Source organism: Pararge aegeria, chromosome 17, assembly GCF_905163445.1.
Source record: "Pararge aegeria chromosome 17, ilParAegt1.1, whole genome shotgun sequence".
NCBI classification, from domain to species: Eukaryota; Metazoa; Arthropoda; class Insecta; order Lepidoptera; family Nymphalidae; genus Pararge; species Pararge aegeria.
Genome location: NC_053196.1, coordinates 3,069,970 through 3,096,756, shown reverse-complemented (window position 1 = coordinate 3,096,756; position 26,787 = coordinate 3,069,970). Strand labels below are relative to the sequence as shown.

General features: G+C 35.1%; 1 protein-coding gene across 3 annotated transcripts in view; it reads left to right on the top strand.

The window, feature by feature from the left end:
• The window catches only part of LOC120631122 (rho-related GTP-binding protein RhoN-like), a 172,065-nt gene that overhangs the window by 118,135 nt on the left and 27,143 nt on the right, over positions 1-26,787 (top strand). For all 3 annotated transcript variants that reach the window (XM_039900566.1, XM_039900565.1, XM_039900564.1), the window contains exon 2: positions 6,406-6,561. In XM_039900566.1, the coding sequence (XP_039756500.1) occupies positions 6,424-6,561 (138 nt within the window). In that variant the 5' untranslated portion in view covers positions 6,406-6,423. The remainder of the gene's footprint in view (positions 1-6,405; positions 6,562-26,787) is intronic.

Below are 26,787 nucleotides of genomic sequence, written 5' to 3'. Positions count from 1 at the left end.
TGCATACCCTGTACATACCCTCTATGCACGCCACTGTCGCCTCGCCCGATCACACTTTTCGTAACGCTCTCGTCACGCATTTACGTCCTTACTCTCGGAATCAAGCGTGCTTAAAGTAATTTTACTCCGAAAACTTTTACAATTTTAAAAGACTACATTTTTGGTAACCCTATAAGAGATCATAAAAATAATTTTGAGTCATCGCTACTTGCCTACGGATTTACGACTCCCTCGGAGGTTTTATCGTACTTTCTTATGTCCTATTAACGGTGAGCTGCCGAAAGCTGTACAGATCATTTAATTTCTACGCCCATTTTCTTACATACATCTTCTATTAAACTTACTCATAACAATTTAATAAATTTTTATGAGAGTTTTTATAGAGTATTTAACGCATATTATTAATACATGTTTTAACTTATGAATTAATCCTACGCAAATAGGACAGCCATCCTTTATGTGGATTTAACAGGGACTGCTTTTATAGTTATACAGGGTTAAATAAAAGATACAGAAAAGCTCTCGGCCTTGTAGTATTTTACATTATAGCTAATAACTTTTGTTCTCTGTTTTTCGATTTTTTCTGTTCTGTTCTCGATTATTTTTTAACTCGACAGTTTGTGAAATATTAAAAATTAAAGATTTTACACAGATAATCCACTTGTTACTACTCTGTAATGTGACATCGATAAAGGCGCGCGAACCACGACTCGCGACACGATGATGTCGAATCAAATGTATTTGGTTGCACATAGTTATGCCACTTGACAGACATAATAGGATTTCGGTATTTTGTATGAAATAAATTAATACTGTAATTTAAAAAGTCGTAAAACATAATTTGTGAGTTTTAATTATAGGAACTACAAGCCCGAGAGCATTACTGATATTTATGATTTAACACTTTTTTATACAGTTTAATGATTAACTATCATGTGATAATAATCGTTAAAGCTTTCCACAACCTTTCCAAGCTCTAGTTTTTAAAAAAAAATGCAAAATTCGAGAGAGTCTGTGCCAAGCCGTTGGACATTAATAGTCTTGATCCCTTTATCCAGAAACCGATTAGGGTTTTTTTTTTAAATATAACTGCAATACTCCCTAGCAGGTTACCCGCTACCATCGTAGACTGCATTATAACCTACCACCAGGTGATATTGCAATCAAGGGCTAATCTGTATTGTAGTAATAAAAAAATGTTTGTGTACTTATGTACACGCGTTAGAAGTTATATTGCTTTGGCGTAACAAGATAAAAATCTTTCCAAAAATTTTATGTTTTGCCTTCCACTACGTTTGTAGGAAAAACGACACTTACAATAGAAAAGAGTTATTTAATACATTGCAAGTTTTATTATAACGCATTATCTAGTTTTCTCATTATTGGACAACTAAGTTTCACTCAACATTAAAATTTGAGATCTGTGTACAATTGAATCAATTAAATCACCGGAATGAGCCCGCAGACTTAGACAATTCCGAGTGTAACTGTCAAACCTTTTCTTTAGAAACCTATAATGTTGACTATATAGCTAACTTCAGGGTGTCGGTTGCACGAAACGGTGAGCGCGCGCCTCTTAAAAATTTGCTCTCATAATTTTTCCCTGACGCGCCAAAAGAAGTAAAACTTCAAAAACAATTGAACATGACAATGATACCTAAAATATCTATAATATTATTTTTACAGCATAATCTGAAAAAATAACGATATTACCTAAATACAACAGTTTGTTAATATCACAGGTTATTATAATGAAATAAATAAAATCCGTTCAGTTCAGTCAACTTTATGGTAGAGAAATCTGATTACGTACTAAATGTATTCCGCTATAATGATTTGGCAGCTTTCGAAAAGAATTGACAAGTTTTACGTCACAAATTGCAGTAACGATTGTGACACGATTTTATTATCAACAGTTGTGTCAGTATAAGTTTTCATGTAAACTGCAGTCACATCCACTTTAGCATATAACTTTCCTCTTTAATGGAAGATCAGAAGTTATTTTTTCACAGGTGGGACTGGCTGGCTTTGGCTTTATAAGTTTAGTTGGTAAGCATGTTAAAATAAGGAGCTCTGGTTCTTGTAAAAGTAGTATTAACGTCAAAGACAATAAGTATACACATTTACTGACTTTGAGTTTGTAAATATTCTCCTAGAGCCGTTGTTAGTTGTGACTTACATTATTACTGACTACAAATTTTTGCGGCTTCGTCAGTGGCGTGCATAGAGGTGGTATATGCACAGGGTATACAGATGATATAAAAAGAGTTATATTAAACCAGTACGAGTTATACAAAACGCAAGGGTAGGCTTTTTATAACTCTTACAACTGAGATTTTTATAATTTTATATAATCTGCATACCGTTTGCATCTATGCACGCCACTGGGCTTCGTCCGTGTTTATTATTGCCATGTACTATAAAAAGTAGCCTATGTCATATTACGGACCATAATCTAACTCTGTGAAAAAATAACATGAAATTGTTACAGCTTAATATGAAATAAACATACGCAGTATCACTTTTATATATCAGTAAGGATGTAAAGTTGTAGTTTATACTGCACGCGATTATTTTACGCAAAATACCCGGGTATAAATACTCGTTATTACTATGTTACACTTACCATAGTAATAAACGAAGTAACGCTCCAAATTCGGATTTTAAGACTTAAAATTTCATGGTAACCCTACAAACAATAATAATGGAGCGATAAGTCGAAAAAATATGTGCTCAACTGACATAAACAGTGCAAATATATTTTTATACTATGGCAGTTATACACGTACGGTAAAAGGAAATCAGCTTAATATCTTTTGTTATATAATCCGTTAGTTTCATAAATGTATGGTAAACATTGGATTACACGCAAATGCGGGAATTACTGGTTAGCATTTGAGGATTTAGCAACAGTTTAATTTTATTGAATCAATTTGAAATCAAATTGTTTTAATAGAATTAAAATTTACTTGGCTTTAATAATAAAGCTGACGCGTTTGTTTGTTATTATTGTTATGTTTTTGTTTTTGTTTTTGTTCGAGCTCACATATAACAGTCGTATTTGAAAAATCATCGCACTTAATAAAACAGTCGTATTTGAAAAATCATTGCACTTAATCTTGGAAGCACTCAGCTCCGCTTTCATCTCTCACAAGATAGAAAAATGAATGTTAAAATGTAAATTGTAAATTTTTCATGTTGGAAAAGAGCAACTGCTGTGTTTCTTGCCGGCTTCTTCTCGGTAGAATCTGCCTTCCAAACCGGTGGTAGAGTCACTACACACGGACAGACTTGACGTTTCAAAAGTGCTCGTATTAGGCCTACTTGAAATAAATGAATTTTGTATTTTGAATCAAATAAATAATTATACTACGACAATACACACATCGCCATCTAGCCCCAAAGTAAGCGTAGCTTGTGTTATGGGTACTAAGATAACTGATGAATATTGTTATGTATAATATACATAAATACTTATTTTATACAAATAAAAACCCAGACACTGAAAAACATTCATGTTCAACACACAAACATTTTCCAGTTGTGGGAAACGAGCCTTGACTCAGAAAACAGGGTCGCTGCCCACCTCGCCAATCGGCCGCCAATGAAATTATTGATTTGATAGCCCATTTATCGAAGAAGGTTGTAGGCTATCTAACAGCCTTCGAGCTTAAGCTTCACAAATAAAAAAACAAAAGAGCACGGAGCAATAAAGCATACGGCTAATGCGACTCGTCAGGGCGGGATTTGTTGCGTAAGAGCGGATGCAAGTATGTATGCACGTAACAGGAAAATAGAAATTCTGTGTTTTTACAATGTTGCGTTTTCCATCGCAACATTGCAAAGTAAAATACAAAGACTTGCAAAACCAATTGAAATTATTCTCGTTACTCAAGACAATGAGGATTTCAGATCAATTGGTTACAGATAGATTAATTCGGCAAAAATTTGTATCAGACAGTAAAATTTACAATTGACTGCAAAATGAATTAAGTTTTGATGATGAAACTTTTCAGTGCTACCAAAATTTATACCTTCACTACACTCATGGGCGTACCCAGGGACTTCAATGTTGAAGGAAAACATCGTGAAGAAACCTTCATGCCTGAGTGTTCTAAATAATGTTCTCAAAGTTATGTGGAGTCCACCATTCCGCACTGGGTCAGCGTTTTAGACTACGGCCTTACGGCCGGTGCCCTGTAGTGGGCCGGTAAAGGGTTCATATGATGAACCCTGGAGTCTATTTTTTACACGGTCTGGCGGTTCAGTCCGGAAATGCAGCCAGCCTGACTTGTGCATTAATTAGTATAGTTATAAGTTTTATAGTAACATTATAATTCTTAGCAAAAATAAGTGATATTTTATTGCTTAAAACGACCACAATTCCGTTATGTCAGAAGTGGGTGGATTGAAAGAAAGCACATACGCATACTTTTGTGGAAAAATTCAATAAAATTGGTTAAACGGATTTTGTTGGAATATAACTAGGAAAATCCATAACGCGTCGAACAAGCGAATCCCGATTTTAAAGTTAAGAAAAAAAATAACCGTCCACTTTACCCTGGCTTTCTAGCGCTTCGATATTACTGGGCAAACGAGCGAGTGAATCAATTTATTTTTCTGCTAAGTATTCCTTGAATGTTCATTTAATGAAAGAGTGTAAAATTTATAATTATATCTATAACTACCCGTATTAACCCACTAAATATACGTGAGGCAAAATCGCTTGAAACATTTAAAAACGCGGTGAAAGCATATTATCTTGCACTATAATGACGACATTTATTATACCTTGATTATGTTTATTTTTATTATCTATATGTTCATATATGTGTATGATTGAGTATATATTAGTTTATTATTTTATATTTATTTATTATATTTTTCTTATTTGTGCAATTTTGTTTATGTATTTGTATTTAGCTATTTGAATGTACGTTTATAATAATTTTACACCACCTGTCCGCTCTCTCTCATCTTGTCCTAATCCAAAGGTTGCCTGGCAGAGATCGCTACTTAGCGATAAGGCCGCCTTTTGTATTCTACTTCTGTCTTTGTATTTCTTTTGTTTTTTTTTATTTTCCTAACTTCATTGTGGTGTACAAATAAAGAGTTAAATAATAATAATAATAATAGTATTTCACTTCAGTTACAATGGCCTTTAAGTTTACATACTTCTTCTTAGACAGGGCGCTTTAAGAACCCTCGTAGCTCTGGTTTTTTTGGTTTAAAAAAAACCAAAGCTGTAGCTGTGTTATCGACATCATCTCATTACCATGTACGCACAGTATCCCTTGAATGTACATTTAATGAAAGAGTATAAAATGTATAAATATATCTACAACTACCTGTATTTCACTTCAGTCATAATTGTCTTTAAATTTACAGACTTCTTAGACACGACGCTTTAAGAACTCTCGTAGTTCTGGTTTTTTAACGAACGTTAAAAAAAACCAAAGCTGCAGCTGTGTTATCGACATCATCTCATTACCATGTACGCACAGTATCCCTTGAATGTACATTTAATGAAAGAGTATAAAATGTATAAATATATCTACAACTACCTGTATTTCACTTCAGTTATAATGGTCTTTAAATTTACAGACTTCTTAGACACGACGCTTTAAGAACTCTCGTAGTTGTGGGTTTTTAACGAATGTTAAAAATAAAAAACCAAAGCTGTAGCTTTGTTATCGATATCATCTCATTACCATGTACGCATTTTTAAAGTAATCGAAAGTGTTGTGAGCTTGAACACCTACGCCTCAAGATTGATGGGCAGAGGGTGGAATTTTGCATGACGTGTTCCTTGGTTTTCCACCTAACTATCTGGTAGGGTGCTTGGTCCAATTATTACCTTTTTTTTATAATTACGCTACCAGTTAGCCCTTGATGCAATGTCAACTGGTGGAAAGAGATGATGCAGTCTAAGATGGTAGCGGGCTAACCTGTTAGGGAGTATGGTATTCATACCCCTAATTGATTTCCACGCGCTATCCCACCGGAACACTAAATCGCTTAGCCGGACGTCTTTGTGTCATGTCTTCTTGGACGGTCGATTGGCGCAGTGGGCAGCGACCCTGCTTTCTAAGTCAAGGCTGTGGGTTCAATTCCCACAACTGGAAAATGTCTGTGTGATGAACATAAATGTTTTTCAGTGTCTGGGTGTTTATATGTATATTATAATTATTTATGTATATATACATAAAAATATTCATCGGTCATCTTAGTACCCATAATAATAGCTACGCTTACTTTAGGGCTAGATGGCGATGTGTGTATTGTCATAGTATATTTATTTTATTTATTTGTCAAAAACCATTGTATTACCATAAAAGGACAAAGTTAAAGAGTAGATAGAAGATTGTGCAATCCCGTTGCTCAAAAACTTGTTCGTTGTTACAGATTACACCGAGTAGTGACATGTGGTCCGGCAAGAAGTGTTCAGAGGGGGGCGCGGGCACCCCCTCTGAGGAGGAGATCAAAGTTGTGCTTGTGGGAGACACACAATGCGGGAAGACCTCTTTGGTGCAGAGATTTGTGTCTGACACCTTTGTTGAGGTAAGTTTACATGGCAGGCTTGTGTACCCTTTGAGCGATATTCCCATTTATAATGGTTTATTTATATGGGAAATGTGTGCAAGTTGCCGGATACGATTAGTTCCAATAATAAAAAAAATTGTAATGCCTTCTACCGACATTTGCTGTGCGTTTACGACATTAAAGAATTCCTAGCTGAATAGACCTCAATACCACGACATGCCACATTTCACAATAAGGCTATGCAATGAACCTTCCCTAACCTAATACCTATTTAAATATTATATTCATTATTCCTATTTAAAGTGTTATATAAAATTAAATATTAACAATCAGTTGATGAAAATAGCATTTGACATATATTACTATCTGACTGACATTTTAATTTTAATTTAATTTAATAATTCCATTTTATATAACATGTTATTATTTAATATTATAATAATTTAATCTTAACCGTGAATAAAGAAATGTAAATAAATATGTTTGTAACGCCATGTTGTCATGTACCTACATAATAGCAAACTATATCAAATGATTAAAATAAAAACAGACATACACATTTTCCAGCAGTGGGAATCGAACCCACGGCCTTGGACTCAGAAAGCAGGGTCACTGCAAACTGCGCCAATCGGCCGACAAATAAAATTGCATTTTCTTTTCAATGGGCTGACCATTTACCACCATTTACATTCATGAATACTTTGAACATAACCCGATAGGTACTTCGATGATCCACTTTTTTCTGGAGCACAACCGAGTATTTGAATGCAAAATTCGTTATAAATTAAAATAAAGTCGCTCAGCGAAAAGTCCACTTCAGCAGCAAAAGTGGAGCACTCATCAAAACGTAGTGCCGCGTCGCTTTACCACAAAAGTTTGCGGATATTGTATCCTCACAGCAGAGCATTATAAACTTGATTTGGACGGTTTGAAACAGGGTTGTATCTACGGTACAAATCAGTAAACTTATAATGGAGTTCGTTTTCAGGTCAACATACGTCAATTTGACCCTAGCAAGTAAATAAAGTGGTTAAAGACGTTTATTTACAACATATTTTATGTAGGCAATATTAAAACTACAAACAACGGCACGTACAAAACAATCAGAAATTATATAAAAAAAAACATGAGAGTAAAATTATAAATAAATACTTCATACTGTCATACATAGCCAGGACTGCACTCAGATTTTGTAAATTACAAAGATTTTAAGTTTTTTCTTAAAAATATGGAAATTTTGTTCTATTATAACGTCGTTAGGTAATTTATTATACACTAGCTGTTGCCCGCGACTTCGTCTGCGTTTGATTTTGTTTTTAAAGCATTCAGTATCGCTAAGCCTTTAATTTGTATAGTAGTATTATATATATATAACATGTGACTGTCAATTAATTATAGAAAAATAATTTACAATAAAATAAAATTGCGACTATAATTAAAAATCTAAACTATCCTATCTCTTAAGTTGGAAAACACTGCTCACGGTGTGCCAATTTAATTTAAAATCGGTTAAGTAGTTTAGGAGTCCATCGCGGACAAACATCGTGACAAGAGATTTATATATATTAAGATTAATGCACCTTCAAAGCTTGTGTTTTTCTTACCGTTTCTTTAAGCAAATGTTGTAAGCACTACGAAGTTGTGATCCATGCTCCTTTTTGTAAAGTTTCATTGTAAATGAATGTTTCTGGATTTAATTTTTTTTATAATTTTATAAGAATACATGTGTTATAGTAATATAGTTGTTGTATGTTAATTAATTTAGTTTCGTTATAAATCCTTTTTGTTGGTGTAAATATACTACGACAATCCAAACATCGCCCCAAAGTAAGCTTGTGTTATGGGTACTAAGATAACTGATGAATATTAAATGAATAATATACATAAATACTTAGAATATACAAATAAACACCCAGACAGTGGCGTGCACTCCATACATACCCTAAAATTGGCTAATATAGCTCGTATTGTAGGAGGATTTTTCCATTTTAGGCTATTTTCCTGCCGTATGCATACCCTGGTAAGAAACCCAGTGCACGCCACTGCACCCAGACACTAAAAAAACATTCATGTTCATCGCACAAACATTTTCGAGTTGTGGGAATCGAACCCACAGCCTTGACAAGCAGGGTCGTCGCCCACTGCGCCAAAGTGAACCCCAAGAGTGAAACTGCAGTCAAGGGGTATCTTGTTGAAGAACAGAAAAAAATGTGTAGGTCTAGTCTAAAAAATGGACTAGGAAATTTGTATGTGAATTTCAATATTAGTCTAAAAATTTACCTACTTCAGACTAATAATGCCCTAATATCTGACTCTAAGGTGGAAGCCTCTTTCAGTTTCAGAAATTTGAGCTTTTGGGTTTAGAGTTTCGAAGGCCCAAGGAAAAGGGACTTCCTAACCTCGCACTATTAATAAAAATTACTGACAGCAAGACCCGGAACAAAACAATATTTAGCCCAGCCCGGAAGTAAATCCCAAGACTTCTGGATCCCCAGTCGAATATGTTAACCACCAGATCAACGAGACAGTAATTCAGTAGGCCAGACATATTATATATAAAGTGTGTTTATTTGTTTGTTTGTTTGCCCTTTCGTCACGCAACGCAACCATTTAAATTGATATTTGGCATAGAGTTAGTTAAAAGGACGCAGAGTAACAAAGGCTACTTTATAGAAAAAAAAACTGTGTCTACGGGATGTGTAAAAACCCGATATAAACGCGGACGAAGAACGTATATAGTAAATATATTTGGGCCTCATAAGAAGGCTCAGGGTCACGCAGCGGACGCTAGAGAGATATGTTGGGAGTATCTGCGTAATGAAATCAGTAATGAGAAGATCCGTAGAAGAACCAGAGTTACTCGTACCGACATAGCTCAGCGAGTCGCAATGCTGACGTGGAATGGCACATAGCTCGGAGAACCGATGAACGTTGGGGTTGTGCTCATGAAAGGTGATGAAATGGCGATGGCTAGAAGCAGGCGTTACTTTGCAGAATTCCATAATATATTATGAAAATTAACTTAATATTAAAGTTCTTAACAATTATTCAATGTAAAGACAACATCTCCAGAGGATGCTCCAGTTTCCCAACGAAACGTGCATTGCCGAAGACCTGTTTGGTGTGGAGTATAAAGATTGAAGAAATTTTAAATTACACCATACAGTTTAGCAAATGAAGCTCAATTTTCATGGCCGACGGACGACATCAAACAGTCGCTGGGAGCCGCTGGAAACAAGCGGCCCAAAACAGTGGATTTTAGAAGTCCCTACAACGACCTATGTCCAGCAGTTCAATCGGTTGAAGTGATGATAATTTATCATAAAAATTAAAGTCGCTACCGCACTGGTGTGCTCGACCCTGCGCCACTGGTTTCAGAAACTTATTGTCTGATCTCAATCCAGATTCATTTGAAACGAAGCGCTTTAGCATTTGGTGTAGTAATGAAATGTCTTATAGTTCAAACAGCTGTTACTAGCTAGTGTCACTAATGGAAATACAGTTGTAGAGCTAAAGGGCGGTAAAAAACAAAACCTTTTCACACCACTCGCTCGACAATCCCTTATTAGAAAGACGAAAAATGAAAGAAAATACATTTATTCATGTAAACAGTACTGTACAAACAGTACATCTTATATTAATATAGTAACAGAATGCCTGTGTGTAACACCATACAGAAAGGGTGTACAGCTCTGCATTTGAAATGCATTTTAGGTACATGCATGACGCTGATTTTCAGTTGAGACCCGAGCGACATTACAACATATCAGAATAATTAAAAAAAAATTAAACAAAGTGAATATTGGATAGAAGCAGGCGTTACTTTGCTGAAATCCATAATATATTATGAAAATTAAGAATTTTATTATCAAGAAATTATTTTATATTTATTTTATTATTAAGAATTAATGATTGCAAAGTGAACATCTTCTGAGGATGCTCCGGTTTCGGAGCGAATCGTGCGTAGAGGGTACATTGCCGTGGATCTGTTTGGTGTGGAGTATACTGATTGAAGAAATCATAAATTACACCATACAGATTCTTCTGCTGTTCGCGGAGTGTAAGCAGAGTGTAAGAGAGCAAATTAAACTTAATTTCCAAATTAAACAAAGTAAAGCACAGGTTATTACCACTTAAGGGATAAAAGCAACAAAATCTTGATAACATTAAATAATAATAAAAAATCTAAAATACTGTAAATTACATCATAAATAAATAAAATGTTGCAATTATATAATTAGTACTACATAGGCTAGTATTGAAAGCTTAAGTACCTCAATACATCCTATAGGCTTAGCGGGTAAATAATGTTGTACTAGAGTCCCTAGGAGCTTTTTATGATTTGAATAAGGAACATCAAAAGAGAATTTGAATAAAAACATTCCAATATTGCTATCTCGCTCTAACGTATTATGGCGTCCCTGTCACTCACCAAAGTATAGTTAGCGCGATTTTAAAAATATTAAGTACTATACATCGACTTGTTTTACAATAATGCACAACTTAAAAATCTGTTTAAAAACAAACGCGAACGGCGAAGTCGCAGGAATAGCCAGTATTCATTATATACCTGGACTAACGCCAAGTTGTTTTTGGTTTAAGTGACTCTGGAACAGAAATAATAGTTTTTTTTTTCAGCACGACCTAAAACAACACCCCGGGGCGAGTGTTGCCCGTCACAAATATAGAAGGGTTGTGTAATGTTAGGGGAATGGGTATAACTCGTTCGACGGTTCCAAAAATATTGGTATTAAGGTTAAAGGGCTTAAAGAATGCGGAAACAAACTTAGTGAATGGGAAAAAAATATATATCTAGTTTAAGTTAGGTGCCCAAAATCGTGCAGTCTACTGCGTGTTTTACTATAGATAACGCCCTAGGTTTAATTCCCGGGTCGGCCCAATAACTGTGATGAGTTAGTATTTTTTACAATAATAGTCAAAGTCAAAGTCAAAGTCAAAAATAGCTTATTATTGTAAAAAAACCAGTGAGATGATTGGGCCTAGTGAGATGATGGCGATAACCATATTCGTAAACTTAAAACTAAAGCTACGAGGGTTCCAAACGCGTCCCGGTCTAAGAAGAAGCCCACAACAAACTTAGCCGGGTGTTTTTTTTTGTTATCACCATAGTAGTAGTAGTAACACCATTTTTATTTCTGCCGCTAAGCAGCCTTATTGTGTTCCAGTCTTAAGAGCGTGGTTGAAGGCTAAGGTTGACGAAAACGGTTGTTAGGTTGTATGGACGATGGTTTCCCACTAACCATCAGGTGTGCCATTTCCCGTCAATTATTACCATAGACATAAAATAATAATACGGCCGATTGGCGCAGTGTGCAGCGACCCTGCTTTCTGGGTAAAAGGCCGTGGGTTCGATTCCCACAACTGGAAAATCTTTGTGTGATGAAAATTAATGTTTTCAACCACAACATGTTCCTGAAAATGTAATGCCTCTTAAGCTTTATATACAACACTGGCTCAAGGCCGCGGCTTCGCCCGCTTTTGTATTTGTTTTTAAAGCATCCCGTAGGAACAGTTTAATTGGCAGATGTGTGTCATTCAATTAAGGTATTGTTCTACAGATATTTTAAGGAATCGGGTGTAGTTTTTGAAACGAACTTTTTCAATTGAGTACATCTCTAAAAATAACTGTTTTGTACTACTTAAAGTTTGAAACTTCCGATAACGCTTAAATTAAATGTCCGATTGGAAGGAATTAAGGTCGCGGAGTTGGCAGCGACCCTGCTCTCTGAGCCAAAGGCTGTGGGTTCGATTCCCACAAATGTTTTTCAGTGTCCAGGTGTTATCTGTATATTATAGATATTTATTACTTATAATACCACAAGAGCTTCAAAATTATCGGGTATTTCCCGATAGGTTCGTTGCAAACAAATGAAGGATTCGAGTGATTTTTCCTGAAATATAGCTAAATATATATAGCAACTACCAGAGAAAATTTTCAAAAAATTATCAGTATAATACCATGTAGGTTGTACCACGTGACGTCGAATGGTGCAATTCTATTGGTCGATATTTGGGTCGGAAAAATAATCTGTATTATTCATAAAAATATTCATCAGTCATCTAAGTACCTTCTTTGGCTAGATGACAGATGTCTGTAGTAGTGTATTTATTATTTAAAACCTTTTTGAATAAGAATTTATTCTGCGTTACTAATGTAACCCACTTTTGTTTCTAGCGGCGACACATTTATATTATAAGGTTTTATTTGTAGGTAATAATAAGCAGCTAACGTTTACGTACTCGTATCACCAACAGTTTTCTCAGCGCACGCAAAGTAACAGGCTCACTACATCTCATTAATCGTTCGTTGGGCATCATAGTTCCAGAGCACTACGCAAACCATAGCGTTTTTAACCAACCAACCCGCATTGGAGCAGCGTGGTGGGTGCATGCTCTAAAACCGCGTCTCCTAAAAGAGATAAGGTTGATAGGCTGCGTATGATGAAGCAAAACGTTCCAAAATTAACATCAAAAGTAAAACTACGCGTAAAGCTCTATAAACGTTGCCGCAAAGCCTCAGAAACCCCATAAATAACCTTGCCGAGACGTTAAATAAAATATATTAGGGTGTCACATAAGATGCTTCGCGCTCTCTAGACGTAGACGAAGATTAACGAATACCCTAAGTACGAGTTTGAAACGAAACGTTGACGGTTTTCGTCACGTTCTGCGTAGTCATCATAAGGCCAATTACTTTATTTTCGACCGACGACCCTAACGACATAGAAGCGCCGTCAAGCGAGGTAGTTACTGACAAACTATTTGTCGTTACGGTCCCTGAAGGGTGCAGTAAGCAGCCAAGATCGGGGCCCAATACCCGAATTGAACCCAAAGTAATCCATTTATAAGACCAGCGCGCACTACTCCGCCAGCGTGGTTGTTGTATTCAGATATACTGCAACATTTATTTTCAGTATGGGTGAAAAGATTACATTTTATAGTCCAATAATAAAGGAAAGTTATTAAAAACAATCGTTATTTTTCAAAAGTCAGCTTTGTAATTATTGAGATATAAAATGCAAAAAGTAGGTTTTTTATGTATGTTCAATTACGACTCCATCATAATATACAACGTGTAACGGAATTAAGAAATAATATTGAAGGATGCATAAGTATATTTCATATAGAATCACCCTGTATAAATGTTAAATCAAAAGAAGCTTATTTATTTTTTCAGTAGGGGTGAAAAGATAACAGTTTATAGTCCAATAATAAAGGAAAGTCAGGTTTGTAATTATTTAGATATAAAATGCAAAAAGTAGGTTTTTTGTGTATGTTCAATTACAACTCCATCATAATATACAACGTGTAACCGAATTAAGAAATAATATTGAAGGATGCATAAGTATATTTCATATAGAATCACCCTGTATAAATGTTAAATCAAAAGAAGCTTATTTATTTTTTCAGTAGGGGTGAAAAGATAACAGTTTATAGTCCAATAATAAAGGAAAGTCAGGTTTGTAATTATTTAGATATAAAATGCAAAAAGTAGGTTTTTTATGTATGTTCAATTACAACTCCATCATAATATACAACGTGTAACGGAATTAAGAAATAATATTGAAGGATGCATAAGTATATTTCATATAGAATCACCCTGTATAAATGTTAAATCAAAAGAAGCTTATTTATTTTTTCAGTAGGGGTGAAAAGATAACAGTTTATAGTCCAATAATAAAGGAAAGTCAGGTTTGTAATTATTTAGATATAAAATGCAAAAAGTAGGTTTTTTGTGTATGTTCAATTACAACTCCATCATAATATACAACGTGTAACCGAATTAAGAAATAATATTGAAGGATGCATAAGTATATTTCATATAGAATCACCCTGTATAAATGTTAAATCAAAAGAAGCTTATTTATTTTTTCAGTAGGGGTGAAAAGATAACAGTTTATAGTCCAATAATAAAGGAAAGTCAGGTTTGTAATTATTTAGATATAAAATGCAAAAAGTAGGTTTTTTGTGTATGTTCAATTACAACTCCATCATAATATACAACGTGTAACCGAATTAAGAAATAATATTGAAGGATGCATAAGTATATTTCATATAGAATCACCCTGTATAAATGTTAAATCAAAAGAAGCTTATTTATTTTTCTATACGAACTAATCTAACTAAACTAACTAATTTGACGGCCGAGTGGCGCAGTGGGCAGCGACCCTGCTTTCTGAGTCCAAGGTCGTGGGTTTGATTCCCACAACTGGAAAATGTTTGTGTGTTGAACATGAATGTTTTTTATTGTCTGGTTGAGTCACCAAAGTAAGCGTAGCTTGTGTTATGGGTACTGAGATAGCTGATGAATATTTTTTTTATGAATATAACACAAATACTTTTAATATACAGATAAACACCCAGACACTGAAAAACATTCATGTTCATCACACAACACTCTCCAGTTGTGGGAATCGAACCCACGGCCTTGGACTCAGAAAGCAGGGTCGCTGCCCACTGCGCCACTCGGCCGTTTAGAAGAACTTTCAGGCATGCTTCCTCACGATGTTTTTCGCCACTAAATTTAAATTTCACTTAATAATTAAACCATGTTATGTAATTAAAACTTGCCATAATGTTATATTAAGAGTAAAATTTCAGTTATAAATGCCAAACTGCCTGAGTTTTAAGCATTAATAGTAAAGCAACGTCGGCACTGAGATTAAAAGTCTTTTAGTGTACCTACTTCCAGTGTAGTTTTGTAAGACGTCGTCTGGCGGGCAATTATGTAAAGAAAGTAAGCTGCTTTGAAAATCCAAAATGCTTACTAAACGGCTTTATTTTGCTTTCCCACTTGAGACTTGAAAGGGTTTTGGCGCTGCTCAAAGAAATTACATTATTAAGTCCAGTCAGCTGGGAATTTTATCTTACAAAAGGTGTGTTACTAATGATTCTATAATAATACTATGTTAACCGACTAATACGTAATTTTTTTTTCTTTGAATCAAGTTTGTATACTCTTTGATCCAAGTAGCTTCTACTTCTAGAAGCGAAAAATATGGAACTACTTTGTGTGTACACTGATATATTGAATACTGTGTCACATGTGTGTTACCTTTCGAGTTTACTGGCGCGTTTTATTTTGTGTGACTGCGTAAACAATGCGTATTTAAGCGATTTAGATGTCTGTCTCCGAAACTCTTTAGATCTTTTAAAAATTTCGGTGGGACCATTTCGGAATAAACCCTTTTAGAAAAAATAAAAATTTGCAAAAACGTCTCTATAGAAAGTGTAAATGAAAACCGAAATAATTTCACAAATAGTCACAGGCTTTAGATGTACCTTATGTACTGTCTCTCAGACTTTATTTATTTATTTAAATGTTCTCAAAGGCGTGTGAAAGCTACTGGGGCAATCCAAAAAGTTCTATATAGTTTTAGTTTGTAATAAAAATCATAAAAATTCGCTTGGGTCCGCAATTGGCAAAAGCCGGTATACAGACTTATCATATATCGATAAGTACAATCGATACCGACTACCACATCACTACTTCCTCGACGACTGAGTGAATGCTTTGTATGTACCTGTTGCATAGTTCCGAGTTCTACTCTCGTTTAGAAAAGTCCTATTATAGTATAAAGGACTACGTAATTGATAAAAAAGCTTGAGTGTAAATTATTGCTCTAACCAGGTTGCTCTTCTAATAATTTAAAATGACATTGTGAGATGGTGCTAACAAAAAAAAACACCCTGCTAAGTTTGTTGTGGGCTTCTTCTTAGACCAGGACGCGTTTGGAACCCTCGTAGCTTTAGTTTTAAGTTTACTAATGTGGTTATCGCCATCATCTCACTACCGTGTAATTCTTATGTACGCATCAAAAGTGCCATCTATGGGCCTAATTGAATAAAGATATTTTTGACTTTGACTTTAAATTATAAATATGGGATTAATATCATGAACAATTAAATGCATTTAATTTTATTAATAAACTGACGTCTGTACTAAGTTCTACGTAAAACAAGTTATTATCATCTGTTATGTGGCTCAATAAGTTGTTAAAAATGTTTAGTTTATATGCTGTAAAGTTTTAAAAAGGTGTTGTAACCTGCTAAACTGTAAGTAATATATTATTTATTTCTTTAACCTAGGCTAGTCACTAGGATATGAACTGTAATACAGTTATTTAACTGTAATAGCTAAGTTCCTAAATTATATTCAGACAAATGAATTAATATTTTCGTAATGTACTTCTGTAACTGACTTAGTATACGTTTTGGCTAGCTGTAAGTATACTAGGGATATTCATAAATAAATAAATAAACAAATTTTATTAATAAAGATATTTTAAAAACAAACAAAACAAAGGTTCTTGAACTCTACCAATCCTCGCTTGGTCAGTGTGGTGGATTATGGTCTAAACCCTTCTAATTCTGCAGGGCTAGCACGGGCAGGAGACAAAAATTATATCCCATGACAAGGAATATAATTAACGTGTCCACCTGCTAAAGTATGGGAATATAGAATAGGAGAAGTTCACGCCCATTTATTATTACACAAATATTATTTGGATATTATTTCCACTTGTACGCCAGTGCTCTGAGAGTTGATAAAGCTGTGGGAGAAGATACATTTTTATCCTTTCCCCGGGGATATACTCGTAATTGACCACTGCCCATGCTAGCCGTTTTGAGGGGGATAACCGTGCCCTATAGTGAACCGATAATGATGAATATCCGATGACTGAATTCGATCGTTGTACGAGCTTCGAGGTTAGTCTTTCTTGCCCGGGCGTTAACTCACAAGCTGCTTTGCTTGGGATTGCCTGTGGGGCTACGATGCGAGATAATTATCTCTACCTATTATCTCGCCTTATCTCTATACGTCTACCGAAGCTAACATGGTTGCACACATTATTCCTCTCATCACGTTAAAAGTAGAGATAAACGTATTTTTTACTTATCTGTAGTATTTTTCTCGACGAAAACATGGCAACCTAATTTTCTCAAATTTTGCCGTAGGAATAATTGGCTTTATTTTAAGCTGTTGTTCAAATTGTTCAAATTTGTATGCTCTTTATCATGCGTGTGTTATGCTCTATATATGCTATGTTGTTTGTATTTTCATGGAATTGTACAAAGTTAATTTTCAAAGTGACACTTACTTAGAATTTCTGGACAGAAATTATTGTTTACTTTCGGCTTGACCTAGAATTTAAACCACCGACAGGATTTATTTTTCCACTTGGTACTTCATTTTGTAACTTGACCAGTTGGGTAGCTGAAAAATTATTTACCAAATTAAAAATACGCAAAAAATAATAAATTGATGAAACAAAACCTTCAAAGATACATATAAAAACTTAATAAAAACGTAAACCTTCGCAAAAGAAAAGAAAAGAACAAAATCTATTCAATTCAAAATGTTAACTTCTTCCAAATTACTCGTCGATCCCAAGAACAAAGGAAATTAAGTAAAAGTAAGGATAAGTAACGGGGAATACTTGTACTACCTTCGTTAGCGACTTAGCGAGTGACAACTTCTTAATTCTGAGGTACAGAACCAATTTGATACGAGATCCTTTACTTTTTATTTGTGTTGTTTGTAACTTGTTTTTGAGTTTCGCTTCTCAGCGTCTCGACATAAAGTCTTTTTTAAATTGCTTACAAAATTCGTTTAACCTATGTTAATGGACACAAACACACAGTACTGTCTGTACTACATCTATACGGCAGTTTTTCTAGGAATAACGTTAGATGCAAAACTTCAATGGGGCCCTCATGTTAATAATTTATCGAACAGGCTTAGTTCTGCCGCCTATCCAGTGGAAGAAGATACGCCACATAACGGACATAGAAACTGCTAGGCTAGTCTATTTTAGCTACTTTCATAGCATTATGTCATATGGAATTTTACTATGGGGTAATGCTGCTGATGTTGGCACTATTTTCGTGCTGCAGAAGAGGGCTGTTCGTGCGATCTATAAAATGGGTCCGAGAGAGTTATTGAGAGATAAATTTAAAGATGTTAAGATAATGACAGTTTTTAGCCAATACATATTGTATCAAGTTTGTATCCTCTTTGAAACGTGCGTAGAGTGTACATTGCCGAAGATCTGTTTAGTGTGTCGTATAAGGATTGAAGAAATTATAAAAATAACACCATACAGATTCTCCTGCTTTTCGCGGAGTATAGCAAATGAAGCTTAATTTTCATAATATATCATGGATTTCTGCAAAGTTACGCAATATTTCGTTAAGTTATGTTTATTTCAGAATAATTATTTATTTTATTTATATTGTTTCATATTTAATCTATTATATTATTTTTAAGTAAATATCATTTTTATATACTATATATAAATATAATTGTAGTTACTTATTTATTTATTTATCTTTACAAATATTGTTTTTTATTTATTATGTGTTTAAGTAATGAAATGTTTATTTTATGGGTATATGTACTCGTATATATGTTCCACCTAACTATTTTCTGTATGTACTTTTTGTGGTGTGCAATAAAAGTATATTCATTCATTCATTCATTCATACAATTTGTAAATGGTAAATATTTTGCATATGTATTAAGTTTTAATAGTTAAACGAGAATAAACAGCTACATTGTTAGGTGTTCAGTTTCAGAATTAATTAAATTTTCTAAGCACGTACATACAAAGGGTACAAAATTGTAATGAATTGAAATGGGATGTCGAGACGTAACATTAATTAGAATTTCGTGCAAATTAGGGAATTTATTAGTGTACATTTTTCTTTTCTTTATTAACGCAAAAATGACGGCGACGGTGTTTTATAAGTTTGTCGTCTCTGTGTGTGAATGTGTATGTCTGTCTGTCGCATCGTATTTCATAAATGGATTTCAATTTAGTTACATGAAAATCGGTGGTAGATGGCGGCACAAAATGGCGGATTGTATTTTTTTCACAAACCCCTCAATACGAGTATCAAATGGATGGGCTTGACAAGTGGAATACTACTATAAACTACAAATTTCAAATCCAAGATGGTCGCCACCACAAATGAAACAGTTTCTTGTTAAATTTTCACTTATATATTTTTATGTCTCTAAAAGTTTCGGATTTCAACCCCGGTAAAGTCAATTTAATCTTTTCTAATTAGCAACGTCTGTTTTCTTTTTAAATATGCGAGCTAACTAATGTTTGCCCGCGACTTCTTTCTTATCGATGTGTATACTTATGTTATAATTCAAATTCAAATTCATTTATTTCAAGTAGGCCTACTTTATAAGCACTTTTGAAACGTCAAGTATGTATGTTTGTGTGACTCTACCACCGGTTCGAAAAGCAGATTCTACCGAGAAGAGCCGGCAAGAAACTCAGTAGTTGCTCAGTAGTTATATTAACTTAGTAGTTATATTTTGACCCACGAACTTTCACTATGAAAAACACATGTCGATCCTTTGTTCTTTGGAAATATCCCATGGGAACTCATTTTTCCGGGATAAAAGTTAACGTATGTGCTATTCCAGACTATATTTATTTCTGTGCTGTATATCATTAAGATTGTCATTGATAAGCTTAATTTAAGCGAAAAGCAGGAGAAACTGTATGGTGTAATTTATAATTTCTCTAATCCTTATACTCCACACCTAGCAGATCTAAGGCAATCCACGCTCGAAACCGGAGCATCCTCAGGAGATGTTGACTTTACAATGAATAATTGTTAAGCTTAACTTTCGATTTTTATTAGTGGTGATGAACGTAAAAGCATTCACTCTACTATTAACTTATTGTATATTTTTATTCAACTGCAATCTCACCTGAACAGCCAGCTAGACCGTTATGGCAGTTAACATAAAACCTTTTTGTTCCATAGGAACTAAAGTCCTCAAATCGAATTTACAACAACTTGGGTCCTAGTTAATGAGCTAAAATTATTCTCTCTTAAATTCAAAATGGCGACTAACGCAACCGCGGAATTTGGTTAATAATTTGAATTTAGAATACTTATTAAACCTATAGGGTAAAGCAATAAAATTTCTGTCGGTAATTAATGCAAATTAGAACTAATTTGTCTTAACTGACTGAGTAATGAGGGAGACATTCACATCTTTTAAAAGACTGAAGGAACGTTCTGGGAAACTCTACATAGTCATTTACCTACGTCCTATACGCAATACATGGCAGGGCAGGTGACAACCATAAATAATAATAAATAAATAATAAATATACTGCGACAATTCACACATCGCCATCTAGCCCCAAAGTAAGCTTAAGGCTAAGGCCGTAGCTTGTGTTAAGGGTACTAAGATGACTGATGAATATTTTTATGAATAATATACAGATAAACACCCAGACACTGAAAAAAATTCATGCTCATCATCACACAAACATTTTCCAGTTGTGGGAATCGAACCCACGGCCTTTGACTCAGAAAGCAGGGTCGCTGCAAACTGCGCCAATGGGCGCTAGCGGTTAATCACTTTATTCCATTAATCAAAAAAACAGTAATTATTTTCCCTCTGATGTTCTAAAAGTTGCCATAAAATGGGGAAAATGAGAGAAGTTTGTGAGCTGGAAGAACAGCAAAAATCCTCCTTTTATACGAGTTATATATCAATTTTAGGGTATGCAGTGCTTTTGTGCATCTATGAAGTGCACGCCACTGTTCACAGGACATGCAAGGAGCAAATCCTGCGACATGCAGCCCTGTGTCCATCAATTCGAGGTGTAAGTGCTAAGCTTCAAGTGCCCGGAAATACACCGGCAACCACGCCCTTCAGACTTCAACAATGCTGCTTAGCGGCAGAAATAAGTATGGCGGTACTTCCCCGGACGAGCTGTCACTAAAAGCTCAGCTGCTACTGAAATTATCATAACGTATCGGTTTAGTTTATGACCACGCTGGTGCAACGGTGAGCGCTGTGAATTTACGTAGGAGGTTCTAAGCTCGATTCCCAACAGGGGAAATTTGGGAATTTATAATTTCTGTACTTTTTGTAATCTAGACTGTTGGCGGCTTTGGTCGTGGCTAGTTACCACTTTACCGACAAAGACATGCAGCTAAGCAATTTAGTGTGACAGTTCGATGTCGCGTTGAAACCTATTAGGGGTATGAGTGCGGACTGCCATATTCCCTACCATATGCCATATTATAAATAATAATAATAAATAAATATACTACGACAATACACACATCGCAATCTAGCCCCAAAGTAAGCGTAGCTTGTGTTATGGGTACTAAGATAACTGATGAATATTTTTATAAATAATATACATAAAATACTTATAATATACTGATAAACACCCAGACACTGAAAAACTTTCATGTTCATCACACAAACATTTTTCAGTCGTGGGAATCGAACCCACGGCCTTTGACTCAGAAAGCAGGGTCGCTGCAAACTGCGCCAATGGGCCGTCAAAAACTTACGACCAGGTGGGATTAGTAGTCAAGGGCTAACTTGTAGGTTTTACACGTAACCTTTTAAATGAAGTCGTAGGTTCCAGTATGCTATGTCATAAGGACAGATTTGGACTATTTTATGTTTTTGAGAATCTTAATAAATTATCTCTAAAACAGTAAGCTGTGCGATAAAAACCTTTGATGTTTTAACTTTTAATAGCTAGTTAGAGCTAACATAATTATAAGTCGAGTCGTTATTATACGTTCTTGGTCATAGAAACAGTTAAAAAATGTTGGTAACTAATGTTTTTTTTTCCTCTGCTTCAAATATACCTTTATATCTTTATATTAAGAAAAGACTTTCTCTGGGACTTAATATTTTTTACCTAATATAAATTTCAATTTATATCATTTAAAAACGATTAACCCATACCTAAGTGTTTTATGCCTTAACAAATATTATTTCAGTAGATAAACTTTAGGACCCTCGCTGAGAAAAAGAACAATTGCCATCGCAAAACCAACCATATGTCGATAGCTTTAGATACGTTAAGATTGCTGTAAAAAATCTCGGTTTACCAACTTCACTAATACTATTTATCCACTGTGATACTGTAAAAGCACCTTTATTTATAAGAGACTTAAAGCTTTTTTAGACTGAATTTGTTAAAGGAAAAATTAGTTCAATACCACATGTTACCAAATTATTTGTTCTCTCAGTTACAAGAAAATCAACCTTATGTTGATCGGAATAGGATAGCGACCAACCGCATTGCGGATAGGAAAGATTTGTTTGGTACCACATGGGTCGGTGATTAGCTTTTTTGCCGCCGAACGAATCGCATTGGACTGATTTCACGAAGAACTGCGGAAAACGTTCTTAAATTTTTTGTTTTCTTGTTCTCTCGTTAGTGCCGTTTTCGATTTTATTGCCTTCCATACATCTTATACTTTCGGTTCAATCTTTAATTAACATCTCTTGAACATCAGGGTCTCCTCCCACAATGAGAAGGGGTTAAGGCTATAGTCCACCACGCTGGCCCAGTACGGATTGGTGGACTCCACACACCTTTGAGAACATTATGTAGGACTCCCTGGCATGCAGGTTTCCTGAAGATGTTTTCCTTCACCGTTGAAGCCAATGAATATTTTTATTAGATACTTAAAACGCACATAGCTTAGAAAAGTTAGAGGTGAGCTGGGATTCGAACTCGACCCCCCGAAACTGAAATCGAGCTCCTACAACGCGCTATCACCGCTTTCGCTTTTTAACATCTCTTAATGGCAGTGGCGTGCACGAGGTTCTTGGCCAGGGTATGCATAAAGAAGGAATATGGCATGAAATGGAAAAATCATTCTCCTTTATGAGACAAACAAAAATGAACGGGTAGGCGGTACTTTTGTGCATATATGAAGTGCACACCACTGCTTAGTGGGGAGTAAAGAGGTGATAGCCTGGTGGTTACAGCTTCAGCCTCTCTTTCGGTTGGTCCGAGTTCCATCCCCGGCACGTACCTCTTACTGTAATCTCATACTTCAAGCAATTAAAATATCACTTACCCGTTAAGGAAATCATCGCGAGGTAACGTGCATGCCTGAGAGTTCTGCATAACGTTTGCAGTCTACCAATACGCACTTGGCCAGCGTGGTGGGCGCTGGCCCCATTTTTTATAATTCTAAGAGGATACTCTTTAGTGGTAATAGACCTCTATTACTAAAGACTCTCCTCTTAGAATGAAAAAGGATGGATTGATTATGATGAACAAACCGATTGACATTCACGCTCCACAGCCTCGTCCGACTTGCGTAAAGCAACTCGTTTTTTTTTAAATTTCACAACAAGTTAGCCCTTGACTGCAATGTTATCTGATGATGATGTAGTCTCAGATGATAGCGGGCTAACCTGTTAGGGGGATCGCAATTATATTAAACCCATATCCGTGGTTTATCGGTATATCATAAGTATTATTCATAAAAATATTCATCAGTCACCTTAGTACCCATAACACAAGCTACGCATACGAGTACTTTGGGGCTAGATGGCAATGTGTGTTTTGTCGTAGTACGTTTATCTATTAATCGGTTTCGAAGCAACATCGTACCGGAACGCTAAATTGCTTAGCAACAAGCACATCATTGTCAGTAACTAGCCAGGGCCGAAGCCTCCCCCAGACAAAAATAGTAGTTTCGTTTTCTTGCCACTTCACAAAAACTCTTTAAAAAAGTCTCTCTCTCTTTAAATAGGAATCGTATCTTGTGTTACCTATAGGTACTAAGGTGACTGATGAATATCTTTATGAATAACATATATAAATACTTATAATATACAGATAAACACCCAGACACTAAATACATTCATGTTCATCACACAAACGTTTTCCAGTTGTGGGAATTGAACCCACAGGCACGGATGCAGAAAGAAAGGTCGCTGTTAGCTGCGCCAATCGGCCATTAAAGAACTTCAATGTATCTACCATGAAAATGCCCTAAGCGGAAAGAATGAGTGAGTGAGTGAACTAATTAACAAGATTGTACAACACAAAGGCCTTCTCACTGATTAACGTTCATGACATCATCAAACAATTGTGGCATAGTTGGATGGAATGAGCTCATTTTCAAATTGATCTTGTTCGGTACATCTATATCTGGAATAGGTTTTTTTTTTTTAATAAATGAATGAATATACTACAACAATACACACATCGCCATCTAGCCCCAATCTAGCTTGTGTTATGGGTACTAAGATAGGTGATTAATATTTTTTTATGAATATAATACATAAATACTTATAATATACATATAAACACCCACTGGTAAACATTCATGTTCATTTTTTTATTAGTGTTTTTACCTACACTTTGAGAAATTATCAAAGTGTAGCACGTTCAAATCCTGTCGGTTCCGAAAATTTTTATATGCATTTTAAATTTATAAAATATTTATGTTTATCACACAAACATTCTCCAGGCGTGGGAATCGAACCTACGGCCTTGGACTCGGAAAGCAGGGTCGCTGCACGCTGTACCAACCGGCTGTTAAATCCCATACACATTTTTATAATGTGGCCAAGACGAGTTCTAATGATTTTAGTAATAGGTAATGGAGCTTTCGGTGACAGAGCTAAAGCGAAATACTACGATGCCATGTACATAGTTCGGAGACAAGTGTCAATATTAATATAGTGAAAGTTCTAAAAGGCATTTCTAGTGTCTATGATATTGATGTCTTGATGTCTATGGCAACATTTACGTACAATGGACGGACCAAGACCAACCAAGTGCGGAAAAGGCCCGGGTCCAGAAGAAGAACAGAAGTCTATGGCAAACCTTGTAACAAAGAGAAAATTATACTTTTACACTAAGCAAGAGCTTAGTAAGTTAGCTTAGTTTAGCGCAAATTGACATTTTTATTACTTGCATTATTAATACGAAAACGGATTAAAAATTTTAAGCGGGCGTTAAATCATGTTCCAACACCCATTAGCTTTCCAAACGTTTCTCGAAAGGAAATATTTAAACATCGCTTAAGCTGTAGCAATTAAAAATTAAACGGTGTAATTTCTTTCGGAAAATTCGCTCGATTTAAGTCAGAATGCATATTTCTATGCAGCCCTTAGTAAAGTAAGCTTTACCCTCGGGCAAAGTAAAGGACCACGGGACCGAAATAATACACAGAGATTTTTCAAATACTTATTTGCCGATTGTTATTCCTACAACTTTTTATGCAATTAATTGAATTAATACTATCTTACTGCGAGGTTTATAAATAAATAATAAATTAATATACTTACTACGACAATACACACATCGCCATCAAGCCCCAAAGTAAGCGTTGCTTGTGTTATGGGTACTAAGATAGGTGATTAATATTTTTTTTATGAATTATGGGCATTTATAAGTATTTATGTGTATTATACACATAAATACTTATAAATGCCCAGACACTGAAAAACAATCATGTTCATCACACAAACATTTTCCTGTTGTGGGAATCGAACTCACGGCCTAGGACTCGGAAAACAGGGTCGATAACCACTGCACCAGTCGGCTGTCAAACAACAGGTTTACATGCATTTTTTGGCACTGAAAATGGTCAGCTTATTTTTATCAAACGCTAGAGATATTATTTTTGTGTTTTAAATTTTAATAAAACGACTTTCCGTTATTTAATTTTAAAATAAATTATCACATTTATATCGCAATCATGTTCTGAAAAGTCTGTAAATTACACTAGTGAGGGAATTCTAATACTTAATATAATTGTGAGGCTAAACATAGGGAGTGGTGCTAACTTATGTCCGTTTTCTATATTCAATCTCAAAAAATATCCATAAATTTTTTAACTACAGAATATTGCTTATCTACAGAATATACATAGATTGAATATAGAAAACGGACGTTATTAGATCACTATTCAGAGTTTATAAGTACAAGTTTCTAGTTAACAAACAAAATGCTGAAAAAGCTGATTTATTGTATAAATGTAATACGATTTCAATATCACAAAAACCATGGCCTAGACGCTGTCCCGTAGCATTATCCCCAGCGCAATCTGTCCGCATTTTTTGCCACAGATGGGAGAGATATCTATCTCTTCTGGTATTAGTGCTGCTCGATGATTTAACCTCTCGAGGTTCCCACGCTCTGTTTATTCAGAGATGCATTCACTCGTGAGAGAAATCCTTTTTATCCTGACCTCGAGTGCAAGTCAATCGCTTAGAAAGTGAAGCTCTTTACGTTTTGGTTCTTCCAGATCTTCGGTTCAGCGCCGACCAACTGACATTTTCAATCGAGAGAGCAATAGGCGAAGAGGCTGCCGTCAGCAATCAGTTTTATATCTACAGAAAAATCTAGGTTCTTTTTGTAACTTTTAATATTTTTACTTTTTACTTTAGATCAAAAG